Genomic DNA, 22,720 nt, shown 5'->3' with positions numbered 1-22,720 from the left:
GATTATAATTATTACATTTTGAATTTAATAATTCAATATAATGTCCATTTTGGTTATAATGAATGTTGTATTGAATGTGTACATTGTTTACCGTTAAAATATCGGAAATTAATGGGAAATTCTAAGAATTTTTTATTTAAAAAATTTAGCGAATGGCCCGTCTGACGTCAATTGACGCAAATTGACAGCCGAGGTCGAGAAATCTACTTGTGATTTGTGAAAAACTGTATACTTATCGATACAAGATGATACTGAGACGGGCTACCTTAATTTTGTAGTTTAGTATTAGTAAAATAGTGTATCCTTTCATGCTTTTAACGGTCCGAATCGGTAAACATGTCCGGCAAAGTGTTCCCAGTGGAAAAACTGGTGAGGGTGGGCTACTACGAACTGGACAAAACCATAGGAAAAGGAAATTTTGCTGTAGTAAAATTAGCAACCCACATCGTCACCCGTACAAAGGTAATATTCTAGCAACAAAAATCTATGGTTCACCTCTTGCCTGCAGTATCAATCTCCAAGCCCATAAATCATCATAGCCCAGAGATTCCCAAGGCCTAGGGTCCTTCAGTTTTCAATGTTCCTTAAAGAAAACATTAACACAATTAGCCTTGAGGGGTCTACGTCCTCTTGAAACCAATCAGAAACATTCCTCAGAATCGTGCATGTTATTAACATGGAGCAGGTTAAGCTTGCCAGGACCTACACTCTGTTTTTTATCTTGAAAAGCCTCAGTTTGTTTACACCAAAAACTTCTCCATGTTAGAATCCTGATAATACTGTGTAATAGTGGTATCAGTGAATTAGATAATAGGCTTATCTTCAATTGTTCCAGAGTCCTATCATCTGATTTCATTAATCACTCCAATTGTCACTGACACCTCAGTAACATCACCAGTGTCTTAAATGGCAATCAAATTTGTAGTCCTCAGGGGGTATTATATCAGTGCCATAACTGATTAAATTTAAGAAGCTGGTGATTGTTAGTTTATAATAGTGCTGCAGAGCACTAAGAAAGTCTTGGTTATGAGTCACTCATGTTCTGCAATATGAATGTGTATTTCAAGTAATCATCAGAAAGTCCCCTTGTCCTGTTGAAGCAACCAGCAGTGATTCTTCGATTACCATTATCAAGTGCAAGGATAATTTTAAGACTTTGATAACAACAACATCCTCAAGATACATTTTTCCTTGCTCCCATTATCATTCACCTTGAATTTGAATTAAATGAAAATAATTGGAAAACACTTGTCTACTGTCAGCCTTATCTGATAGCAGTTCTATGAGTTAAGGCAATATTGTTTTACTTAGTAGACTTCTCCAGAATCTACTTTTTGCTCCTTATTAGTATGTCTTTATATCTCATATGCTTATCGAAGAGAAGATAATCGACAGAGAAATGTTAACCATCATTGCAAATATTTGCTTGATGCCTCAAGTTCACAAAAATCAACAATAGTTGACCAAATAAGTAAACTAACACAGTTTGTGTGAAAAATGATCAGGAGATCATTAATAATCTTTGGAAATCCTGAATTCTGCATTTAAAAGATTGAAAATTCATAGTTATGGGTTCAGGCAAAAGACCCTAACATCTCAAGGATTAATAGCATTGTCTCCAACGTTAGATAAAGCAGTATTAACGGGTCTAACACGTCGTTTATCCACGTTGAATCCCCTGCAGTCTTCTTTAAACTTTATTAGGGTCACGTGTCTTGGCCGTTTGTAAGACTCACATGGCTTCAGTTTGAGCCGATATTGTTCCCCGGTTCCTTCTGTTATTATTAACTAACCTGTTTTGCAGTAATTTGAGTTTACAGGTTAGTTCAGAAGGTTATCATGTAAAAGATGGTTTTCACCATTTTTTAAGTGCTAAAACTCCACATTTCAGGACCCCCTATACATTATACGATTTTTTAAAATTCGCTGGAGTTAATTTTCATATTCCCTCCGAGAATCCTTGTAGGGATCTCTCTAATTTAAGCTAAGAAAATTTTCTATATCACCCTTAAACCTCCAGAATTTGCAAAGCACTTCTTTTAGTACTTCCCACATTACTTCCACATTTCCTATGTTTATTGCTTATTTTTCAGCAGGTATGTGCTTCTAATACATGAGATCAGATTCGAAAAATGTTATTAAGGCACTTTCGGATAAAAAGAGCCGCAAATTCTCATTTATATTCGCCTTAAAATACAAAAGTTGATGTAGTCCAAGGGCTCCTGCTTGCCTGGTCGTTCGGTTTTTCTGCGACGTACTTTCAAACTTCGCTCTCATTTCAATGCGTGCCGTATTAACAGACATTTCGATTGTTTATGTCTGTTCAGCTTCGATTCATGTGATCGGTGAACTTTGGACCCGCCATTTATGACCAGATCTACTGGACTGATTTTCATTATTATAAAATACGGGGTTTTCGAGAGGATCAATATTTTTCAATATGCAGCGTAAAAAACTAAATAATATAGAATATTTTTCATAAATAAATAAAGCGACCCAGTTTCGTAGAGGGGCACCGTTCTTTCTCAGAAGCGAGAACCATGTTAGAGCACATTAAAGGCTCAATATTCCTGTGGTTATGAATTTTTGTGGAGTGTGTGAAGGAGGAAAAATTCCTTCTCTCCAATTTGTTACGTTATACCGAATATTATTGCCTTTATAACAAATAAATGGCCTCTAAAATTCGGCCCTTGAGCCTCTAATCTGCAGATAGATTAGTCGATATGCATGCAAGTATACTTTGTCGGGTGTCTTAAGGGTCCCAGTGTTGTGCAACGCACTGGATAGACGAGTTGCGTTTTATTGCGCAGTATTTTTCAGTTGTGGGGTTGTCGCACTACATCAAGCGTTGCCATGCATTAACAAATTACTACGTAACAGCGCATGCTGCGACAATCAAATTGGGGCTTTAATGAGAAATGTCATCAAATGCCTTTATACGTAACTGAGTGTACCGTTTAAAAAACGCAAATTGTTGATATATCTTGAACTGAAGGAACCTTTTCGTTTGGTTCTTTTCAAAACGAATAAGAAACTGTTAACGATTACCCAGTTTGATCTATTGGAATGCCCTACGCATAGCGGTTTTGACATCAAAGCAGCTAAATGCGATGGATGAGGTTTATACCAAGCTTCCAGTACTTATCTGAATTTCTCCTGAAGTTCCCATCTTCCTTTATACTTTCCGTACTTCGTTTTATCGTTCCCCTAATTACCTGAAACTTCTCGTAGTTGCCTCAATCTGCCCCCGCTTCCCTTGAACTTCCCAATGTTCGAACACCGAACTTCCTTAGAGATTTGCCCCTCAGGATTAATAGGAACGCATTTTGATATTTTTAAGCGAGTTTTTGATATAACTCCCTTTGGCTTTGGGCAGGTTCTGGAAACTCGTTTTTCTTCATTGGACACCCTGTATATTATTGGATTTATATTACGAACCTGCCGATCTGGTCAGATTTTCGAATCATTCCAAACTTCTCTAGGAAATCTGTAATTTTTCAAATCATTTCCAGGTGGCTATAAAAATAATAGATAAGACTGTCCTAGACGAAGAGAACCTAACTAAGATATTCCGTGAGACTGCTATCCTAAAGAAACTAAGACACCCACACATAACTAGATTATACCAGCTGATGGAGACTAAACAGACGATTTATATGGTCACCGAGTACGTCAGCAATGGTGAAATATTTGGTAAGGCCTCTCTAATGGGATTATGAAGGTTTTTGAGTGAGGTGCATTTCCAAAGACCACTTGGTGGCCAAAGGACGAATGTCTGAGCCGGAAGCGAAACGGATATTCAGGCAGATCGTGTCGGCTGTCGGTTATTGCCATTCGAGCGGCGTGGTGCACAGAGATTTGAAGGCTGAAAATTTGTTGCTAGATCACAATATGAACATTAAGGTGAGACAGGAACTGCAATTAACATTTTCAATAAATTTAAGTAGGCGGTCAAACTAGTTTATTTAATTAATTGTTTTGATCGAATTCTAATCGTTCGTCACAGCTGGCAGACTTCGGGTTCAGCAATCAGTTTACAGAGGACAATTTGCTAACTACATTTTGTGGCTCTCCCCCTTACGCAGCCCCCGAATTGTTCCAAGGCTTAAAGTACGATGGGCCTAAGGCCGACATATGGAGTTTGGGAGTAGTTGTGTACGTTTTAGTATGCGGCTACTTACCGTTCGACGGCAACACTTTGCAGGGCCTTAGGAATGTGGTCATTGAGGGCAAATTTAGAATACCCTTTTTTATGTCCCAAGGTATTTCTATCTTAAACAGGGTGAACAATCGTTTAATTGTTAATTTGATAGATTGCGAGCATCTAATAAGACACATGCTAGTTGTTGACGCGGACAAACGCTATACCACGCAACAGGTCATGAAACACCGTTGGTTAAGTGATGCCGAGCCCGCTTTGCCACTTGATGTAGAAGAAGACCAGAAACTGAATAACACTGTTATCGACCATATGCTTCAAGTACGATCTAATTCAAGTGTTATAGTGCATCGGTGTTATGAGTAATTTTACTTTTAGCTGCCGGGGTTGGACAGGGCAGCTATAGCCAGATCTTTAGAACAAGACTCCTTCGATCACATTTACGCCATCTATCATCTGCTGCTGGATAAATTGAAGAGAAGGACGATGAATTTTCAGAGCAAAGTAGCCAGGCAGCGGCAGCGGACTATGGAGAATACGGACCTGAATGTGGGTTTTATTCACTCTCAAAATTTTTAATAGTTTGAATTACTTTAAGTTAAAAAACGTCAAAAAGTTTTCTTAACAAATTGGTGGAACGAGTTTGCGGTGGTCTATTTCTACAATTTTGTTGGTTTTTGTGACAATTTTTGACTGAGAAGGCTGTAAACTCTCAGATTGGTTGCTACTGAACGCAAAACAAATAGTAAAGTTATTTCCTAATGTTTCCAGTCACCCAGTTCAGAATGTTTCCTTCAAGCCCGCAACCCGAAATTCACCGAACGCAGCGAGTCCTTCAACGAGCAACAGTTGACCACCCAATTAAGCACCAGTTCCACAGCTTCCCCAGTTTCATCGGAAGATCGTCTTGGCTTCTCTTCAGAGAACGAAAACGCTCGAAACAACTGGAGAAGAGAGAGGTTAACTTTTACCCTTCTGTTCCAGCTCGATGGTTTCAGTAAGATTGTTTCTTAGTTTCCACGAATCATACACGAACACAGACCCCGTTCCATACAATTGGCGACGAGAGAGTTTCAACGAAGACTACCTGAGAGGGGGAGGCAGGAATACACCTACGGGGGGTGGACTTCAAGAACAAGAACGCAGAATGTCCCTTCAAGAAGGCGAAGATGCTGGATCGCCTTTTGTCTCCATGCCCGCCATTCCAGCAGTGTATTTGGCCGGAGACGCTGAGGGACAACCCCTGGAAAAGGTCAGTGTTCTTGCAAACTTGTAGCATATTAATTTTCTATGAATAAATATTAGTATGGAGAGATGGATTTGGATCAAAGCGACGACACGTGTTCCTTAACCATCCCATCATATTCTACTGGTTATGGCAGTTGTTCCAGTGGGGATAAGTATTTGACTGTGAGGCGGCATACGGTGGGTCCTGGGGATTCCGCTCACGAACAGGTCAGTGTCAATACAACTTTCCCTTTCCAGAGAATTTAGAAACAAATTCTAGGTCTTGGAGAAGCACTACATGGGGCAAATGCAAGACTCGATCAACGGCACGAAAATGCTTCCCAGCTTTAACCTGAATCTCCCCATGTTGAATGAGCACAATCCACACTATTTCGGCGGCAAGGATCCTCATTTATTGAAGCCGCCCACGGTACTAAGCATGGGCGGCTTTGGGCGACGAGCATCAGGTAACTTGTGATATATTTAACATTTTAAAAAATCTCCCATTTACTCTACTCCAATGGAATTTGTAGTAGAATATAGAGCGTATGAGCGTTTTTTTTTATGTGAAACGAAACAGAAAAAATAATTGAAAAAATGGAAAAAGTCTATCTACGGCAATGCCAGCTATCGTTTAATAGGCAGTAAAGGGGTATTTGGAAAAATGTTACTTAAAATACCTGCAGTGGCGGAGCGAAATACTTTATTTTGATTTGTCCGATTGAGGACGTTGGAAAGGCTACCTCCACTTATGACTTATTTTTAGATTTTTTAAAAATTAATGTTTATAGACGGCGGAGCTAATTTACACATGACTTGGGGGGCTCCGGGGTCGCACGAGCAACTTTCTGTGATGTCTACTAGTTCGAGCGGCAATCCGAGCAGTCTAAGCAGCGGCACCGGGATTCAACCTGGCGATCACACTCAACAGTTCGATGATTTAGCAAGGTAAAAAATGCCTATAACGTTATTGTCTTTTTTGCAATCTTTTATGCTGAATTGGTAGGTATTTGCAAGGACGGGGAAATGCGAAACGACACACGATGGCAAATCCCGAAGACGTCCACTCGATACAGTCGAGTTCGGGGTCGGGAAGTCGCACCCGTAGAACAGGTCTTTTGACTGTCATGGAAAGACCGCCCGGTAGGCTTTAGTTTGACAATTTTTTTCAGTGTTGAGTTGAATGGCCGCTTTACAACACGCCTAACAAATCTGTGTGTTCCAGCACTCTACTCTAAAATAGCTTATTTTTCCTCATTTAGTTAGTTTTTTTGTTAGTTATTTTTTTTTTGCATGCACTTTGTTTTAATTAGTAATCCCGCCGGAAGTCGTGATGGAGGTCGAAGCGCGCATGAATCGTAATTACATGCCCTCAATTATACCACAGCGTAAACATAGCAGACACGTTAGGCCACAATTGCCGACTGTCCAGGAATTAGGTGGGTTCAATGGTTTTATGCTTTTGCTTCAGTTGTACATTGAACCAATATTTAGAAATATTTTATCAAGATACAATAATGTAAATTGATCAATACAGGGCGCGAACAGAAATCGGCAGAAAGGTTCTCGCCGGTTCGAAGAGGTAGCGAGGGTTCCGCCGGTGGTTCTCGCACTCTCAGCCCCTCCACTCCACAACAAGAATGTCAGCGTTTGCAACGAGGTCTCCAAAACAGATCCAGTCCACCGAGATCCATTCCAGGTTTGCTGCCACTCTTAAGCTCTGTGAAAGCTTTATCTTTGCTCTATAGGTTCTCCCATTCATCAAATAGTGACGGACCCTTCGATGCGCCACCAATTGCCCTCAGAAAATGCATCACCTGTTCATCAATTTTACACCACAGCTGCGCACGATCAGTTTCCCACAGCCATACGCGAACCAACCCTCGGTTTGCCCCCTGAAAACTTGGTGTCAGGTGCTTTGGGGGGATATGATAGGAATCATTGTACTGGTGCATCTTCTTATGGAGCTGCGAACTCACAAAGTTTTGGACAGGTATAAGAAAATCGATATTAAAATTGATAATTTTGCACTAATGATCGACTCTTTTTAAATAATTAATACTATATTTAAAGATCCTAAGTAAGGATATTCCAAGTAATTTAACGTCAATTGCAGGTTCCCGGTTTAAACATGTTCATGGGCACCGCTCCGATGCTAAATCCCCTCCTAACTCCCAGTGCCTCTCCCGTCTTCGGAGGATACACTTCCCCCACCGGAGGTAGCGGCAACAGCGTCTCGTCAATTACTCAGGGTTTGAGCGGCTTAAACACTACTGGCAGCGGCTCCATCACGCAAGGCACCCCTTCTGTCAGTCTGCAAATGGGCAGTTCAATGGACGATTCCAAAATGGACACCACCCCGCACGCTATGTCGTCATATATAAGCGCGGGGCCACCATTCATGTCCCATCATATGCACGTGTTAAATGTGCATAGTCATAGAAGCCTGACGAATTCCCCCATAAGTAATCCGGGGAGTCCAGGACTGGATATGATCCAAGAGGAAGCGTCGCTACACGTGTCGCCGTTTCAAAGCAAGGGGGAGGGCCAGGGACATCCGCAAATCTCCGTGACTGATGTTTTGGGTAAGTTGGAAAATTAATTCTTAAAAATTGCCCAGATTTTCGAAAACACGATTAAATCTTCTAAACAATATACTAATTAAAAGTTCAGTTTGCCTCACATTTTCGATCTCTCACATATAATAAAATCTCTCTAGAATAGATGTAGGTTGCATTAAAGACATTTTTGTGTTTGATTAAAACCAACGATTTAGAAAGACTGGATTGAGCAAACAGTTATCGACATTTCACCAAAATTGGTGGTACTGTTTGAATGGAAGGTCACCATTTATTAGTGTCCTTACTTGGCCATTATGAGGACCGAGATGTGTCATACGTCTGCGTAATTGGCGCACATATAAGAGATGAGATGTCCTGGTGAAGTCACTTCCTTCGGTTTCGCAGCTATGAACCTTCTTTACCAAAAAAGGAGACAAAACTATAAAAAACAATGCTACATCCACTTCTAAATCGTTGATGATTCCCCTATAGGGATGATCTATTTTTTGTATGGTAAATGTGAGATTTAAATCTATAATACCTTGACTTATTAACTTGCAGGCAGCGAAGTGACTCTTGTTGCCGGTTCGGACACGTCAGAGGATTCGATGGATAGCTTGGACAACCAAAAAATCTCAAAAATTCCCTCATTTATTATTTCCGAACCCTCGGAAAACACACCGAGCATTACCAGGGGAATAGGGAGAAAAACCAGTCAAGAAAACGAGATTCGACCTGCTGAAGAATCGCAACCGCAACATTCCGATGAGATTGTTCTGAGGCGCAACTCGGATAGGAGCTCGTGCTACTCGGATGACTCCTTATCCAATGACAGCGTCAGTATAGGCAATCAGAGTCCGAGCAGTAGTTCGAATACACAGTCTAGTCACGCATTTGAGAGCGATTATAGGAGCAGAGCTATCGACGCTATGCAATTAAATAGAGAACTGAGTAATGCCGGTAAGTATCTCTTTAATTTCACAACTTCAAATAATTCAAGTAGCCGTTGCAGGAGGCCAAGCGGAGAATTTCCAAATATTTCAAAAATATTCCAAAACAGCGTCGGAGTCTCCCACGCAACTTCACAAGAATTCCGGATCGTTTGAGTTCGAGCTGAGCGAAGTGTGTTCGAAATTGCACTCGAATGACATTTTGGAAATCGTCAAAAAGACCATCAACGACCAGATTCCTCCGAAGCAACTGGTCAGCTCTAATGAAGTTACAGACCGCTTGAGTTTAGAATACGAGGGCGGCATTCAGATCGAGCTGAAGATAATCGACCGGCCGAGAGAATCTAAAGGTTTAAAGATGAGGCGCATTTCCGGGGACTATTTGGTCTACAACCAGTTGTGTCAGCAGCTGATCTCCTGCATGACCGTTTCCTAGCATTTAAAGGAACCTTATTAGATTTGTACAGTTGTATATAAAGGTATTGTTGAATGGAATTGAGAAAATCATTCAACGTTAGCCTTGGAAACGTGGTGTTCCACAGACATCATTTGAGCCGGATTAATGCAGATTTTATCGCTCAGATATGTTAGAGATATTCCCAAAAAATGTTCTGTTCTTGCAATGGTATGTGAGGATTAAAATTATAGAGACAAACTTCTGAATTTGCGTTTTACCAAACGTGACAAGTTTTACATTCCAATTTCGTTCGAGCGTACTCGATTATTATTTGACGTTTTATTTGAGCAATAATGTTATGCAAAGCGTTTCACCTTGTTTTTGAACGAACACTTCGTTTAATGTACATTTTACTTAGGCTAAATTTCATGAAACTAAGAGAGCATTGGAGAAATATTCAGTAGTTGTTTTGATACGTGATTTTCTACGAGTGGGAATAACGACTGGGACTCTGAAAGGCAGAGTTTCTTTCCTAAATTCCTGTATAAACAATATTTTAACGAGATTTAAAAAGTCGCTGAAGCACTATTATCGGATTGACTAAGGAGGAAGGGAGGAAGGTAACCCTCAGCTATATGGGCGTGTATATGTGGTTGTCTAATTAGACAAGATGAACTATGTTTACATGGTATGACACAAATTCAATATTTACATTACTTACTTACCTTTATTTTGTAACAAACAACTCGTACAGTCGTTGTTTCCCATCTTTCCTGAACTTTTTCGCATTTCAATTCGAATCTTCACAGTTAGGCAAATTCCAGTGCCCAATGCTCTGGATTATATGCAATGCCGTGATCAGCCCGTTGAAACGGGTCTTGTATAAACTATTTTATATTGTGATAGTCAGTGAAGATATCAGTTTAATTGTGCTAAATTGAGACCTTCATTTTCTTGTGTACATATTCTAGGATGTAAACGTAGAAGAGTAGATAATTGATTGAGAAGTCTTGAGTTTGCTGTTTTATTTCTCAGCTCCCTTATGGTAAAAAAAACACTTTAAAAATGTTAAAATTGATCATTTTAAATAGAATTAAAAAAATACTTTACAAAAGTCTGCCTTTGCACTCCAATGACGCGCAGTGGCAATAAAGAACGCGCCCTGGAACACTGCCTATGTCGTAGTTGTAGTTCCAGGTAAGTTCTGTGCCCGCCCTTATGAATTGGGAGGAGAAAAAGGCCACCCAAGGAAACCTGACATCATGCGTGTCTACGAAGACGTTTTGCACGAACACATTCGGAGAACAAGAGTGCTGAAAAAAAACATTAGGGCTGGTGCATATTATGTATTACCAACTTGTGCAAAACGAACAGACTATAAACTGATTTAAAAATGGTGGGTGGACCACAAAGACAAAAAACATAAAATATTGATTAAAAACAAGTATATTTCTTTACAATATGGTAAAGAAAATGGTCTGCGTCAATTTTTGCACAACGTTACCACATACATTAATCAATTGGTGAAGGAGCCATTCTTTAACTAAACTTGTTCACATACATCAACTTTCGGCATAATTTATATATTTGATAGATGTACCGAGACCAGAATAATTCTTCAACGTGGTTTTTTAAAAAAATGTGATATCAAGAAAAAGGAAATGTATAACATCTGGTCATAAACCCGATAATTCAATAGCACAAAAATTTTTAAAAATCAATTTTTGAGTTATATTTACGTTTTAAAAAATGAATGATATGATCTTAATGGGCCACAGTGACAGCGGCTAACAGAATAAGACTAACACTTACATTTAAAAATCTCCCAATGTTTCCCGCATTTTTAGCGTCCATAATATAAATATTGTCACTCTCTTCAGGCCCAAACAACTCCCTTACAGACAAATATTTCGAGGTAGCCTCGTCCACGTCTTTGGCTTTCGGATTGAAACTGAGCACTTCACGACCATCTGCGAAACCCCCAATAACTCACCAACGAAAATATCACACCTCATCTTACCATCTTCATCGTCACTTATAGTCACCGTATCCATACTCTCTCTGACTCCGTCTACTGCGCTTCGCGTTTCCAGCGGTTCCTGCTTGACTTTAGTCTCAATTTCTGTTTTTTTAGAATCCCCGTTTTCCTCTTTCTTTTCATCTTTGATAGGTTTCTTATCATCTTCCTCTTTTCTTTTTCTTAGTCGCGATCTAATGGAGTTTTATAATGAAAATTTAATAGGAAAAAATGATAAATCATAAATACCGAATTCCTTGATCCGCTTCTAGATTAGCAGGTTTTGCAAATACCGGTCTATTTGGTGTGAAATCATTGTCATCCATGTAGGCGTTTCTGGAAAAATCATAACTCGTAAAACTGTTAAACAAACAATAATACTCTACCTCTTCTTAGTTGAAGGTATTTTTTGAAGCTTAGGCTCCTCAACAGGAGGAGGTGTTTTCTCCTTCTCAAACTCTTCATCCTCCATGACATCCTCCTCATAATCTTCTTTAAATTTCTCCACCGTTTCAATATAATCCAGCTCCGCGAAGTATTCATCTCCATATTGCATACCATCCTAAAGGGAAAGTAAGGTATCATTATCATTTAGGATTATCTAGCAAAAACTCACTTCATTGGCCGTTTGTTCCGTATGCAGCGTGCCCGCATAAATGCAAATGAACGTTCCTTGCGGAATGTCGTTCAAGCAGCGAATGCCCCATCCGCGATTATGGGTCTTGAATACTTGCAATTTCAAGGACATGGGATTTTGAGCGACGCGATTTAGACAAGTCGATGAACACTTGCACCTATAAAACTTCAGTTTGAATTTAATTAATAGAAGGGCAAAATCACCTTGAATTGCATTCGTATATCCCGGTAATAACCTGCTCTTGCAGCCTCTTATAAATGTAGCCCACGGAAATCGGGTCTACATCTTTGCCCAAATACTTGAGACCTCCCAGGGTAAGTTTCCAACAAGAACATTTTAGTTTATCCTGTAATTATTATCATTTGAATTCATCCTTTCTCTAAGTTTACCTAAATCTCACCACACAATCGTCTTCGCAATCGCATCCGCACAAAAACTCCTCGTCTAAATTCAAATGAACTCCCTCCATTGGGACTCGTTTATTCGAATAATTGCAGAAATCCAGCATGTCGTTGTTAAAACCGTTGATAACGGGTATGGGAACCTGCTCCAAACCTGAAAAAAAAGTGGTAAATGATTTTTTATTTCTTACTTTTGCGGATAGATTTGTTGATTACGAACCTTTAGATAAATCTCGAGGATCCGGCTGACATTCAACACTAAACTCAGCCAAACATCTGACCATGTGATTGAAGTCAAACAGATCTACGGTCATTTCGCTTTCAGTCACTCGGAGATAGTAATGAATCTGTAAAACGATCAAAAATTAAGAGGTACATAACTAGAGGTAAAAATCACAAATTTGCTTTTGTCCCATCAAAAGATGTTTCAAAAATCTTTTATGAAAGAAAAATCTAGGGAGGCAACGTTGCATTTGAATATACAGTATATTACGTTACATTCTATATACGTTGATGTTACGCCAACAATTTTATACTATTCAAAGCCAACTTAAGAAAACATACCTCGCTGATGTTCCTAATCATCCGACCACACGGCGCTTTATACACTATTTCCTTACGTCCCCTATCTTTAAAAGACATGCGCGCCCATCCGCACAATAATGGTTTGGATAAGGGATTATGCCCTCGCAGCTTGGTGAAATTGTGAGTGAGGAACGACTTACATGAGGGGCCGCATTCGTGTGGCTTATACTCCCGTTTAGTCACTTGTTGATCTCGCGGAGTGAAATACTAAAAATACAAAAATAATTGCTCAGCAACTAGGAAATTAATTTCAATACCATAATCTTGCTGGTAGGCCCAGTGCTACTGCCCTCAGAATTATTAACAGGGGGTAAAAATGGCACACATTTTGGAGCTGGAGGTGTCGTAGCATTGGGTTTGGTGGTGCTTTTTCGGGCAACGGCTCTTGCCACCCCTGGAGGGGTGGCGGCTTCAGTTGGCGGTGGTTGAACGTAGTCGTCGTTTCTGGTATATTGCACAACAGCCACAGACTCATTCTAATAAACATTTATTACGACCTTGAAAAACGTTTTTTAGCGAAAAATCCTTACGCTGATCACGCTTAATTTCCTAGGAGTTCTTAAACCGGTTTGTCTAGTAGTGGCCGCCAACTCTTCTCTAAACATTGGACTCAACCTTGTCGATCCCCTATAGATCATTTCCCATCTGTTTATTTGGTCGAAATACACTTGTACCAATGAACAATCCACTGCCTTAACAGTGCACAACCACCATTTTCCTAATTTATATAATGTGTCATTTCAATGTCAAACCAAGTACAATGAGTAAAATAGCACTCAATGCCGGTTAAAAGCTCAAAAAAGTCTTACCCATGTATTCGACTCTGACCGTCTGATTTGCTGTTAATTTGACCATCGGCCGATCTTGGCTTTCCAAATATTTTCTTATAAATGGCCTCGTATCCTCGGGCATGTCCTCCCAGATGTTTTTGCTCGCCTTGAATATCAAATTAATGCCGGAATGTTCCACGTATTGAGCATAGCCGATGTCAAAGAATATCAAATACCTATGATGAGAAAACCTGTTTATAGCTTGAGATCATTTTCTTTCAAGGAAACTTGCCTGTATTTGTTAGATTCCACGGGATTTTCCCCCACAACCCCCGCGTAATAGGGATATTGCTTCCGCAGATTAGTATCCCTAAACTGGGACAAAACCCTACTCCCCACAGACAATCGAGACTTACAAGAGTTGAAATAAGCTTAAATTTTATTTAAATTAAACACTAATCTTTATATTACTATAATATCAAGTACCAATAATAGTTCCATTAACAATCCTTTCAGTCTGCTTCTTGAGCTCCACAAGCCTATAATGGGTGCTTTCATAGGTTTTTCCCCTAAATGTAGTGTTTGCTGCGATTATTTGCTGCAATCGGGCCTTTACCCAGCAGCCCTGAGGGTTGTTGTCTTTTGCAATATAGTAAATATCATCTAGAAACCATAATTAACACCTTCTGCTTCCTCAACACAGTTCGTTCTTACCTAATTTTGGCTCTGGTTTATCTAATGTCAAAGTCACTGGTAAGTCTTTGGGAATCAAAGATCCAGCAAAAACTCGATTGCTTTCTGCTGAAGTCAAAGGAGTGCTTTGGCTTTGTTGGGTCTGAGTCACTGTATTAGTCTTTGCGGGGATTCTTAAATTTCTTCGGTTTGATGTTTCAAGATGTGCAGGAATATTTTCTATTAAAATAAATCATGTTAAGTGATTTATTTGCCTTGTGTCAGGAAAGACACACCTGGGCGAATTTGTAGAGTAGGGCTTAATGAATAATCATCCAAAATCATTATACCTTTTAACTGCCTGAGTTCAGGTCTGAATTGATTGTACAGATCAATTTGTATTCTATCAAGAACGCTTCTTACATTTTTAGGTTTTTCCATCAACTCCTCCAAACTTTCTAAAGACAAATAAATTGAATTTTTTTCCTTAATTAGTCGGGCAACTAACCCTCTATTCTCATTGCCTTTTTCTTCAAGCAGTCCCACTCACGCTCCACATGATTCTTTAAGTCAAGCTGTTCAATGGTCTCCATTAAAATATCCTCAATGTTCTCAGAAATAAATTTAAAATTCTCATCTACAATATACTCCACATCACCAGTGTCATTTTCTTCTTCATCTGAATCATCAATTTGCAAGGTTTCATTTACCAATGGTAAATCGACCTCAGAGAGCAATTTTCCTATAAATTTTCCATTTAAAAGAGTTGCTTTAAGAGCTTCAACCACTTAATACCTTCTTTTAAGGTTGTGGCTAATTTATCATTATCCTCAACTGATTTATAGTAGCAATTCATACAAATTTCTTCTTTATTACTTGAAGATTTCTTGACTCTAGAAGAGAGGATGATTTAAAGTTTTAACATATATATAAGTACTCTTTACCTGAAAGAAGACAAACAAAAATCTGGAGCGAATATATACTCTGAGGATTTTCCTTCACAACCTGTATTAATACATCTGCTATTTGTAGGCTTATCAACAAGGTTTATTATTTCCTTTACAGGTTCTTCTAAAACTACATTAAAAAATCTGCCTTGATAACCACCTTCATCTTAAGAATCACAGCAATATGTAAACTGATACTTACCTGGTACTGATTCAGTTGATTTTATAGGAGAACCTTTAGGGACATTATTTACAATAGGATTGGTCTCAGAAGCAACTGAAGCTGGCTGTTCGTCGTCATCATCATCATCAAGGATGACAATACTAGGAGCAGCATTAACAGAGCTCAATGATATTCTACTTTGTTCAGAAGGTGCTGGTGATGGAGAAGTTAGGGGCATTCTAAGAAAGAGAACATAGAAAAAGATGAAATTTAAAAAAAAGTTAAAAAGCAGATTCAATTATATCTACAGGAAATGATAATATACTTATAATGATTTAAATAACATATTTAAAAGAGAAGAGAGCCCTATGGCCTCAAATCTATCTTAAATGAATGCAGATGAAGCTGCTGTAAGGTTGAGAAGTATACAAATTTTGAAATTGAGTAAATACATGAATATGAACTAAGTTTAAAGAAAATTATGTGAGTGAAGCATTTCAATAGGGTTTTTAAATGATGGATGAATTGACTTAATAATCTTAATGATCATTGACGTAAACAAATAATAGAGGCTAAAATTGCAGAAAGAACTACCTTCTTTCTATTATTGGGGTAACAGGCAGGGGCTCATCAATTTCCATTGGATCGTCGACGTTTTCTGAATCCATTTTTATAAATTTCACTCACTTTTAACCAGTTATAGTAAATTGTGTTAAAATCTACATTAATACACTACACAATAAATTCCTATTCAAGTTTTTAGTTATAAGTTATAAATAAATAAATAAAATGAAACTAACCATCACATAACTGAAATTATTTTTGTAAACAAACGATTGAGCCGGTTCAAGCCATTTTGGAAAAATAAGCACTGTAACGCCACTAACCGCCAGCGGTAAATGGTCCTAACTATTTCGGGGTACTTAGAGTAGGAATATGCGTTCTTCTGAATGTTTCTTTCCTTGTTTATATACTAATAAATAAAGATAAAAAATCTATTACTTGGTGGTTTTAGTTAATTCGATTCAAACAAAAACACCTTTTTTTCACCCACCAAGCGACAATCTGTCACTGTCACTTCCATCCATTCTGTATTTTCCGGTTATCAAAAAAGATACTATCACGTTTTCTGATTTGCTTCCTATAACTTTGAGCTCCAAAATCTTAAAAAAAACGAAAAAAAAGCCCAATTTCTAGAACACTGTATGCAGTTTACGCCGGAAAATTAAGGAAACCGTAAAATGGCTCAAGGCAAACTAAACGATCTGGCTGGGAAGTTCGGCAAAGGGGGCCCTCCGGGACTGGGTTTAGGTATGAAATTGTTGGCCCTCGGAGGGGTGGCTGCTTATGGAGTTTCACAGTCGATGTACACAGGTACCTACAATTTGAATTAATTGTTAACAGTTATGCAGAGATGTTATAAGCCTTTAATTTCAGTTGAAGGTGGGCATAGGGCAATCATGTTTAACAGGATAGGAGGTGTGCAGAAAGAGATTTACACTGAAGGATTACATTTCCGAATCCCATGGTTTCAGTATCCTATTATTTATGATATTAGGTTAATAAAGCTTATCTTGGAATTAAAATAGTAATAACCTGAAATTTTAATATAGATCACGACCCAGGAAAATTTCATCACCCACTGGTTCTAAAGACCTCCAAATGGTCAACATTTCTCTTAGGGTTTTATCCCGGCCAAATGCCATCTCTCTCCCTGTAATATACAGACAACTAGGCTTGGACTATGATGAAAAAGTCCTACCATCAATCTGCAATGAAGTCCTCAAATCAGTAGTTGCCAAATTCAATGCTGCCCAACTCATCACTCAGAGACAACAAGTCTCTTTATTAGTACGCAGAGAGCTTACAGAGCGAGCCCAAGACTTCAATATAATTCTTGATGATGTTTCCATTACTGAGTTGTCTTTTGGTAAGGAGTACACAGCTGCTGTGGAAGCTAAACAGGTGGCGCAACAAGAAGCTCAAAGAGCTGCTTTTGTGGTTGAAAGGGCTAAGCAAGAGAGGCAACAGAAGATTGTGCAAGCTGAGGGTGAAGCTGAGGCTGCCAAAATGATATCCTTTTTGTCAGACTCTGAATAATATCCAGTAATAGGTCTATGAGTAGAACTTATGTTTCTTAACTGATACTTACTTAGGAGAAGCTATATCTAGAAATCCTGGATACCTGAAACTGCGGAAAATTAGAGCAGCTCAGAATATTTCAAGAACGGTAAGTGATCTCACTACACCCACTGTTTTATAGTTCCTTCAAATCCCATAGGTTTTAGAGTAATATTTTCTATGATTTTCCAGATTGCCAATTCACAAAACCGAGTCTATCTCAGCGGCAACAGTCTGATGTTGAACATTTCTGATAAGGAATTCGACGATCAAAGTAATAAACTAAAAAGTAAGAGCTAAACTCTTTAAGCTGTGCTTATAGAGGTTATATAAGGGGGATATAACTAATCGCTCTGTAGAGCATTCTCCCGGAGAAATTAATGCAGATACAATGCGATTTATAATTATGTCGTTAATTTCTAGTTTTTTTAATTACGGCCGTAAAGTGGGAATAGTTTTTTTACCTCCGCTAGGAAGCGGGTTATACTGAATATTGCAATTTGTTATTGTCTGTTGTAAATATTCAATAAATGCTGTTAATTAAGACCCTGGATTCTCAATATATTTTTTTGTCTCATTTCGTTTTTTAGTCTTGGGGAATTGGGTAACGCAGTTATTATGTTGTAGGTAGTGACGGACCTAAAAATTTCGATAAACTGCTGGATAACTCTGAGGGGACCAATATGTCTATGTTGAGTTTGTCCCAATTTGCTGCTGACCGTATATCGCCTAAAAATTTCAAATAAAATATACCTAGATCTGACTGCATTTTAATGCCTCTTTATGTTTAATAGCATTTTATACATATATTGACTGTTTTTATATATTAATTTTGAATCTAAGTACTCGTCTATTAATTTAAATTCCTTCAATGATGGAAAAGAGCAGAAAATCGTTGTCACCATTAAACTAACGGAACTTCGTCCATCGACACACTTATCTGGCACTTAAAATTCGGTTCGGAGTGAAAAATAAAACCAACTGTGTTCCTATCATCAGTCACTATCAATTGGAATCTTCCGCCTCAGACGACATAAAATGCGTAATTCATGCACATCTAAGATCAAAATATGACTAAAAAATTCAAATATAGAAAGCCGAAAAATCACCTTCGACTGCCCTTGGCCTTGGTCCGAAATTTGGATTTTAAATTACCCTTTTTCGAGGTAATAGCCGGGTCCAGACGAATTTTTAATAGGCATATACCCATAGTATATTTTGGACTATTTCGAAATGTAAATAACTGAGATGTGGCGTTAGTTAACGGGGACATTCTGTGATGATCATTAACGGGTAATGTGCATTTTTTTTATTATACGAATACGAAGTACATGCTTTCTTAAATTCAAAACTACGCCTACATATCATGGCATTTCTATGATCTGGTTTCTAATTAGGCAAATGCCTGGACTGTGGTCACACGTGATTTTAATTAATTCCTCCTTACATTGTTATTAGGTATTGTGGCACGGCTATACTGAACGTGAGTGCGGAGAAATTAATAGAGAGAATTAAAGGGCCAGTTGGAAATAGAATCTGTTCTGGACTCCCCGTAGCGTGTCAAATTGTTAAACCGAAAAAACAAATTAGTTATTCATATTAGATACCTTCCAGTTTCTCCCAACTCCTGATTTTCCTGTAGAAATAGGCGAGGTCGTCCTTCCTGAGGGTGACCCAGGGTAGCAAGACTGGAGGCAGGCTAGAGAAGTGATAAATAACGAAGCCATCAATTGAGCGGTGAATGAAGTCAATATCTGCAGAAGGTGTCAGAGCATCTCAGTTAAAGAAGGTGTTTACGACTAGCATGCCGTTGGAGTATGCGGGAAAAAGCAACTACAGCATTGCCAAAGCCTTCATTCCAATATACACATTATTTCTAATTGAAAACGTTAAAACATTTGTAGATAGGTACATAACAGAGGAACACTGGGGCGACAACCCATCAGCAAAAGTGACATGCATTAATACTCTCGACAGAGGCGGCTTTTTGTTGAGGCTCTGAAAGGCACCACCTTTCTGCCTGATAAAGCGTTCTCTAAGAAGCATTCGATAAAGCAAGGACCGACAACAGTTTCGTTGCCCTTAGAGCCCGAGATGCCCTAGCAGAGGTCCGACTCTGTACTCTGAGAAGTAGAACGTTTAAAAAAAGTAGCAAGTTTCTTCAGGGGCGTCGAGGAAAACGAAAGGTGAGTTGGCCAAGCGGGGTCCCCTATCGGGCGCTTCAACAAACCTGAAAGATAAGCAAAACGTACGTCTCACAATCGTCGAATACATGGCCGTGGAAAAAAAAGAAAGACAAACTGGATACAGTCAATGGGATGTAGACGAGTCAAGAATGCCTTATTCGACCCCGATCCACGGCTCACGCTCTGTATAAACTAAATGCTTGAATTTAATATTAATGTATCATATTGAGTATTCGTTTTTTTTCTGTGTGGCTGCTAAGAAGTGAGCGGCAATGAGCAAAGGATGGGCCATTTTGCGGTAGAGGAGGGGACCCAGGTGGGTCTACCCACAGGGCTTCCCTCCGCCTTACCGCTATTACAACTTCACTGTTATTTCACCCAGTTTTAAGTGTGAAATTACAAAACTTCAGGTCACAATTTACAGACCTTTAAAAATCCTTCCTTCAGCAACATGATACTTTCGGTTCCAACATACCATACTGTAAGCAGTACCGGCCTTAAGGGGGGTGAGGACGGTCCAGGGCGGTGGATTTTCCTGGTTAGTAGGTTTTCTTGGGAGCAGGTGGGCGGTGATTGAAAATTTCGTCCGGGGCACTAGACTTGCTAAGGTCGGCTTCGCCTTTGGACCTACCATCTATTCAAATGTGCTTCTAGTTTGACCGTGGAAAAGGTTTTGCAGTTAACAAGAGACCCAGAACCTAAAATGATTTAAAATACGATGCACAATGTATAAATGGATCCCGTCATGAATAATTTCGGGGATTTGAACGTATGCATTATGCGCCCTGCTTGAAATTGCAAAATGTCAGTCATTTCCGCAGAAAATGAAAGCGCGCAGTAATTTGCCTGTCGAGTGATCTTGCTCGTCAAATTAAAATTAGAGGCTCTGAATTGGAAGTCTCTGTTGAATATTGCATTTGACCCGCAGCTATACGATATGGAAAAACGTATGTGGCTAATAAAAACTGAGATGAATTCATGACATTAAGCGAAGATTCACGGTGACACACCTCGTTCTTTTACCTTGGCATTTTATGTATCTGCAGAAAACGATCGATTGCCTCCATCATTTGATACACTGCTTTAGTAATCGCAAGCTTGAGAAGGAGAAAAATAAAGAAGTTCCAAATAGGTATGAGCATATACAGGGTGACAGAAAAGTTCCCGCACTTTTTAAAAATTAATTTCAGTTAATTTCAATTTAGAAAACCATGCTTTTTCAATTCATGTAGTCAAAATATAAGAAAAGTTACAAAGTTAGGGCCTAGGATAGCCTAAGACGGCCCTGTTTAACACACGTCTAAACAAGATTTTTAAATTTCGTTTAAAATTTCTAATTTACCATAAAAGTCTCAGTTAACAGTAAAAAATTTCATGACTTTATCTTTAACCGTTTCGAATATATCGATAAAAAAAACCACCTTCAGGGTTCACCTTTTAAAAGGATCTAACTCCCTTAGGGTCCATTTGCCGACCTATGTTTATATGAGGTTTTTTGCCTATTTTTGTCATACAATCACCCCTTGAAATGTTTACCTCTAATTTCCGGACACTCGGTATATAAACAGCACCAAAATACTGCATAAATTCACACAATTAACGATCAGTAGTATTAAGCACTAAAAAGTAGTGCAAATATAAATAAAAAAATATCTGTTCCCAGTGATGTGTGTGCCGGCCCAGACCATTCCACCGAAGCTGGAAAATGGCTGCGACCGATTATCTCTGCAAGGGTCTTCTTTTGGCCTTTCTGTAGGAGCTGGCAAAGGTTTTTGGCTGTTCAATCGTGAAAATCTTCTGGTAGGTGAAGAGTACTTTCTCTTGCGCTGATTCGGCGAGAATACGTTAGTCGCTTCGCCTTCGTTGAATCGTAGACAAAATAGACGCGAGCGATTTTGTAACTTTTCGATGTCAGGATTTTCTTGACAATGGGGTGGACGCCATTCGACTGATACCAAGCTCCTTCACCATTTTGCACCTTCATTGTTCGGAATTTCAACGAACCTAAAAGGTGGTTTTCTGGAGTCGGAGTGGTAGTTGAACGACTGCTACGAGAACAATCTGCTCTTCCATCCGTCTCTTCGTGATTTTTCACCACGACGTAGACTGCTTGTTTTTTGAGACCAGTCGTGCGAATAATGGTGGCTGTCCTCATTTCCTTCTTGTGTAAATTAACTACAGTGATACGTTTATTTTCACGAGGCGTGACACTAGAATTTCTGACACTAGAGCTAACGCTAGAACTCTCACGCTAAAGCTACATAATTAGCATATGTATATCATAGTCTAAAATTATACATAGCGCTCAATAAAAACATCAAAACTAACCAGACTTGACAATATCAACGTTAAAAATTTTTCAGAACGAAAATGCGAGAACTTTTTTCTAACTCTGTATATACCCCAATCCTCAAAAAACATATAGATCCCTCAGCATAATTACTTATAATAGACTCATAAATAACCCATAACATCGTCGCATTTAAATATCAAATTCGCGCCCACACTGAACAATTGCTGGAACTATCCCAGGACCCATGATATATCATCAATCTGGATTGCATTTCCAATTCCCGAAACAACCATCAGGAGCCCGATTATTTGTTCCTTGACCCTGCACACGCGACACTGATTTGGCATCGGATTCAATCCGATTCAAATTCTTGCAAATCGAAATCGCCTGAAACGATGCGAATGGGCTTTTTCGTGGGTGCATCCAGGGGCGCCGGAAAAAACTGTCCCATTCGCGTTTATCTTTTTTTTGCAAAGCTTTGTAACGTTTTTCTTCAGCCGGCACTGGACCAAACCTGATCTTTGAGTCAATAGAGGAGTTCAGACGATTTCATATCTAAATAATAAGGAATTCAAAGAAGAGGTAATGAAGAACCATCAGAAGTGCCCCTCTACCAATACAGATGTTTTTTTAT

At 39.0% G+C, this 22,720-nt stretch overlaps 3 protein-coding genes across 6 annotated transcripts; 2 read left to right on the top strand and 1 right to left on the bottom strand.

Moving 5' to 3' along the window:
- Positions 1-186: 186 nt before the first annotated feature.
- On the top strand, positions 187-10,308 carry LOC136419453 (serine/threonine-protein kinase SIK3-like). 4 transcript variants are annotated; one of them, XM_066405767.1, is made up of 18 exons: positions 187-462; positions 3,513-3,693; positions 3,749-3,903; positions 4,007-4,262; positions 4,314-4,480; positions 4,538-4,708; positions 4,931-5,118; positions 5,174-5,411; positions 5,465-5,614; positions 5,667-5,853; positions 6,178-6,334; positions 6,393-6,529; positions 6,700-6,825; positions 6,924-7,085; positions 7,135-7,379; positions 7,503-7,971; positions 8,509-8,907; positions 8,960-10,308. In XM_066405767.1, exons 1-18 carry the CDS (start codon positions 337-339, stop codon positions 9,331-9,333), a joined length of 3,888 nt encoding a protein of 1,295 aa, XP_066261864.1. In that variant the 5' UTR covers positions 187-336; the 3' UTR covers positions 9,334-10,308. The 4 variants fall into 4 exon arrangements, with proteins under 4 accessions (XP_066261864.1, XP_066261863.1, XP_066261866.1 ...); XM_066405766.1 differs by having other exon boundaries at positions 8,951-10,308; XM_066405769.1 differs by lacking the exon at positions 6,700-6,825 and having other exon boundaries at positions 8,951-10,308.
- egg (eggless) lies at positions 10,021-16,348 on the bottom strand. Its single transcript, XM_066405771.1, has 22 exons — positions 16,081-16,348; positions 15,526-15,725; positions 15,321-15,453; positions 15,172-15,269; positions 14,885-15,118; positions 14,673-14,834; positions 14,419-14,616; positions 14,191-14,367; positions 13,997-14,135; positions 13,744-13,940; positions 13,465-13,652; positions 13,192-13,410; positions 12,914-13,141; positions 12,570-12,696; positions 12,349-12,503; positions 12,152-12,294; positions 11,928-12,105; positions 11,698-11,873; positions 11,561-11,647; positions 11,315-11,505; positions 11,107-11,264; positions 10,021-10,607 (listed from the first exon to the last, which is right to left on the bottom strand). Exons 1-22 carry the CDS (start codon positions 16,152-16,154, stop codon positions 10,401-10,403), a joined length of 3,669 nt encoding a protein of 1,222 aa, XP_066261868.1. The 5' UTR covers positions 16,155-16,348; the 3' UTR covers positions 10,021-10,400.
- A 261-nt stretch (positions 16,349-16,609) lies between these two features.
- On the top strand, positions 16,610-18,449 carry Phb2 (prohibitin 2). The gene is made up of 6 exons (XM_066405071.1): positions 16,610-16,860; positions 16,924-17,044; positions 17,100-17,559; positions 17,639-17,716; positions 17,800-17,896; positions 18,235-18,449. Exons 1-6 carry the CDS (start codon positions 16,728-16,730, stop codon positions 18,351-18,353), a joined length of 1,008 nt encoding a protein of 335 aa, XP_066261168.1. The 5' UTR covers positions 16,610-16,727; the 3' UTR covers positions 18,354-18,449.
- Positions 18,450-22,720: the final 4,271 nt, after the last annotated feature.

The sequence above is a fragment of the Euwallacea similis genome, chromosome 2 (assembly GCF_039881205.1).
Source record: "Euwallacea similis isolate ESF13 chromosome 2, ESF131.1, whole genome shotgun sequence".
Classification (NCBI taxonomy): domain Eukaryota; kingdom Metazoa; phylum Arthropoda; class Insecta; order Coleoptera; family Curculionidae; genus Euwallacea; species Euwallacea similis.
The sequence above is the reverse complement of the archived record's forward strand: the minus strand, read 5'-3'. Positions and strand labels throughout refer to the sequence as shown.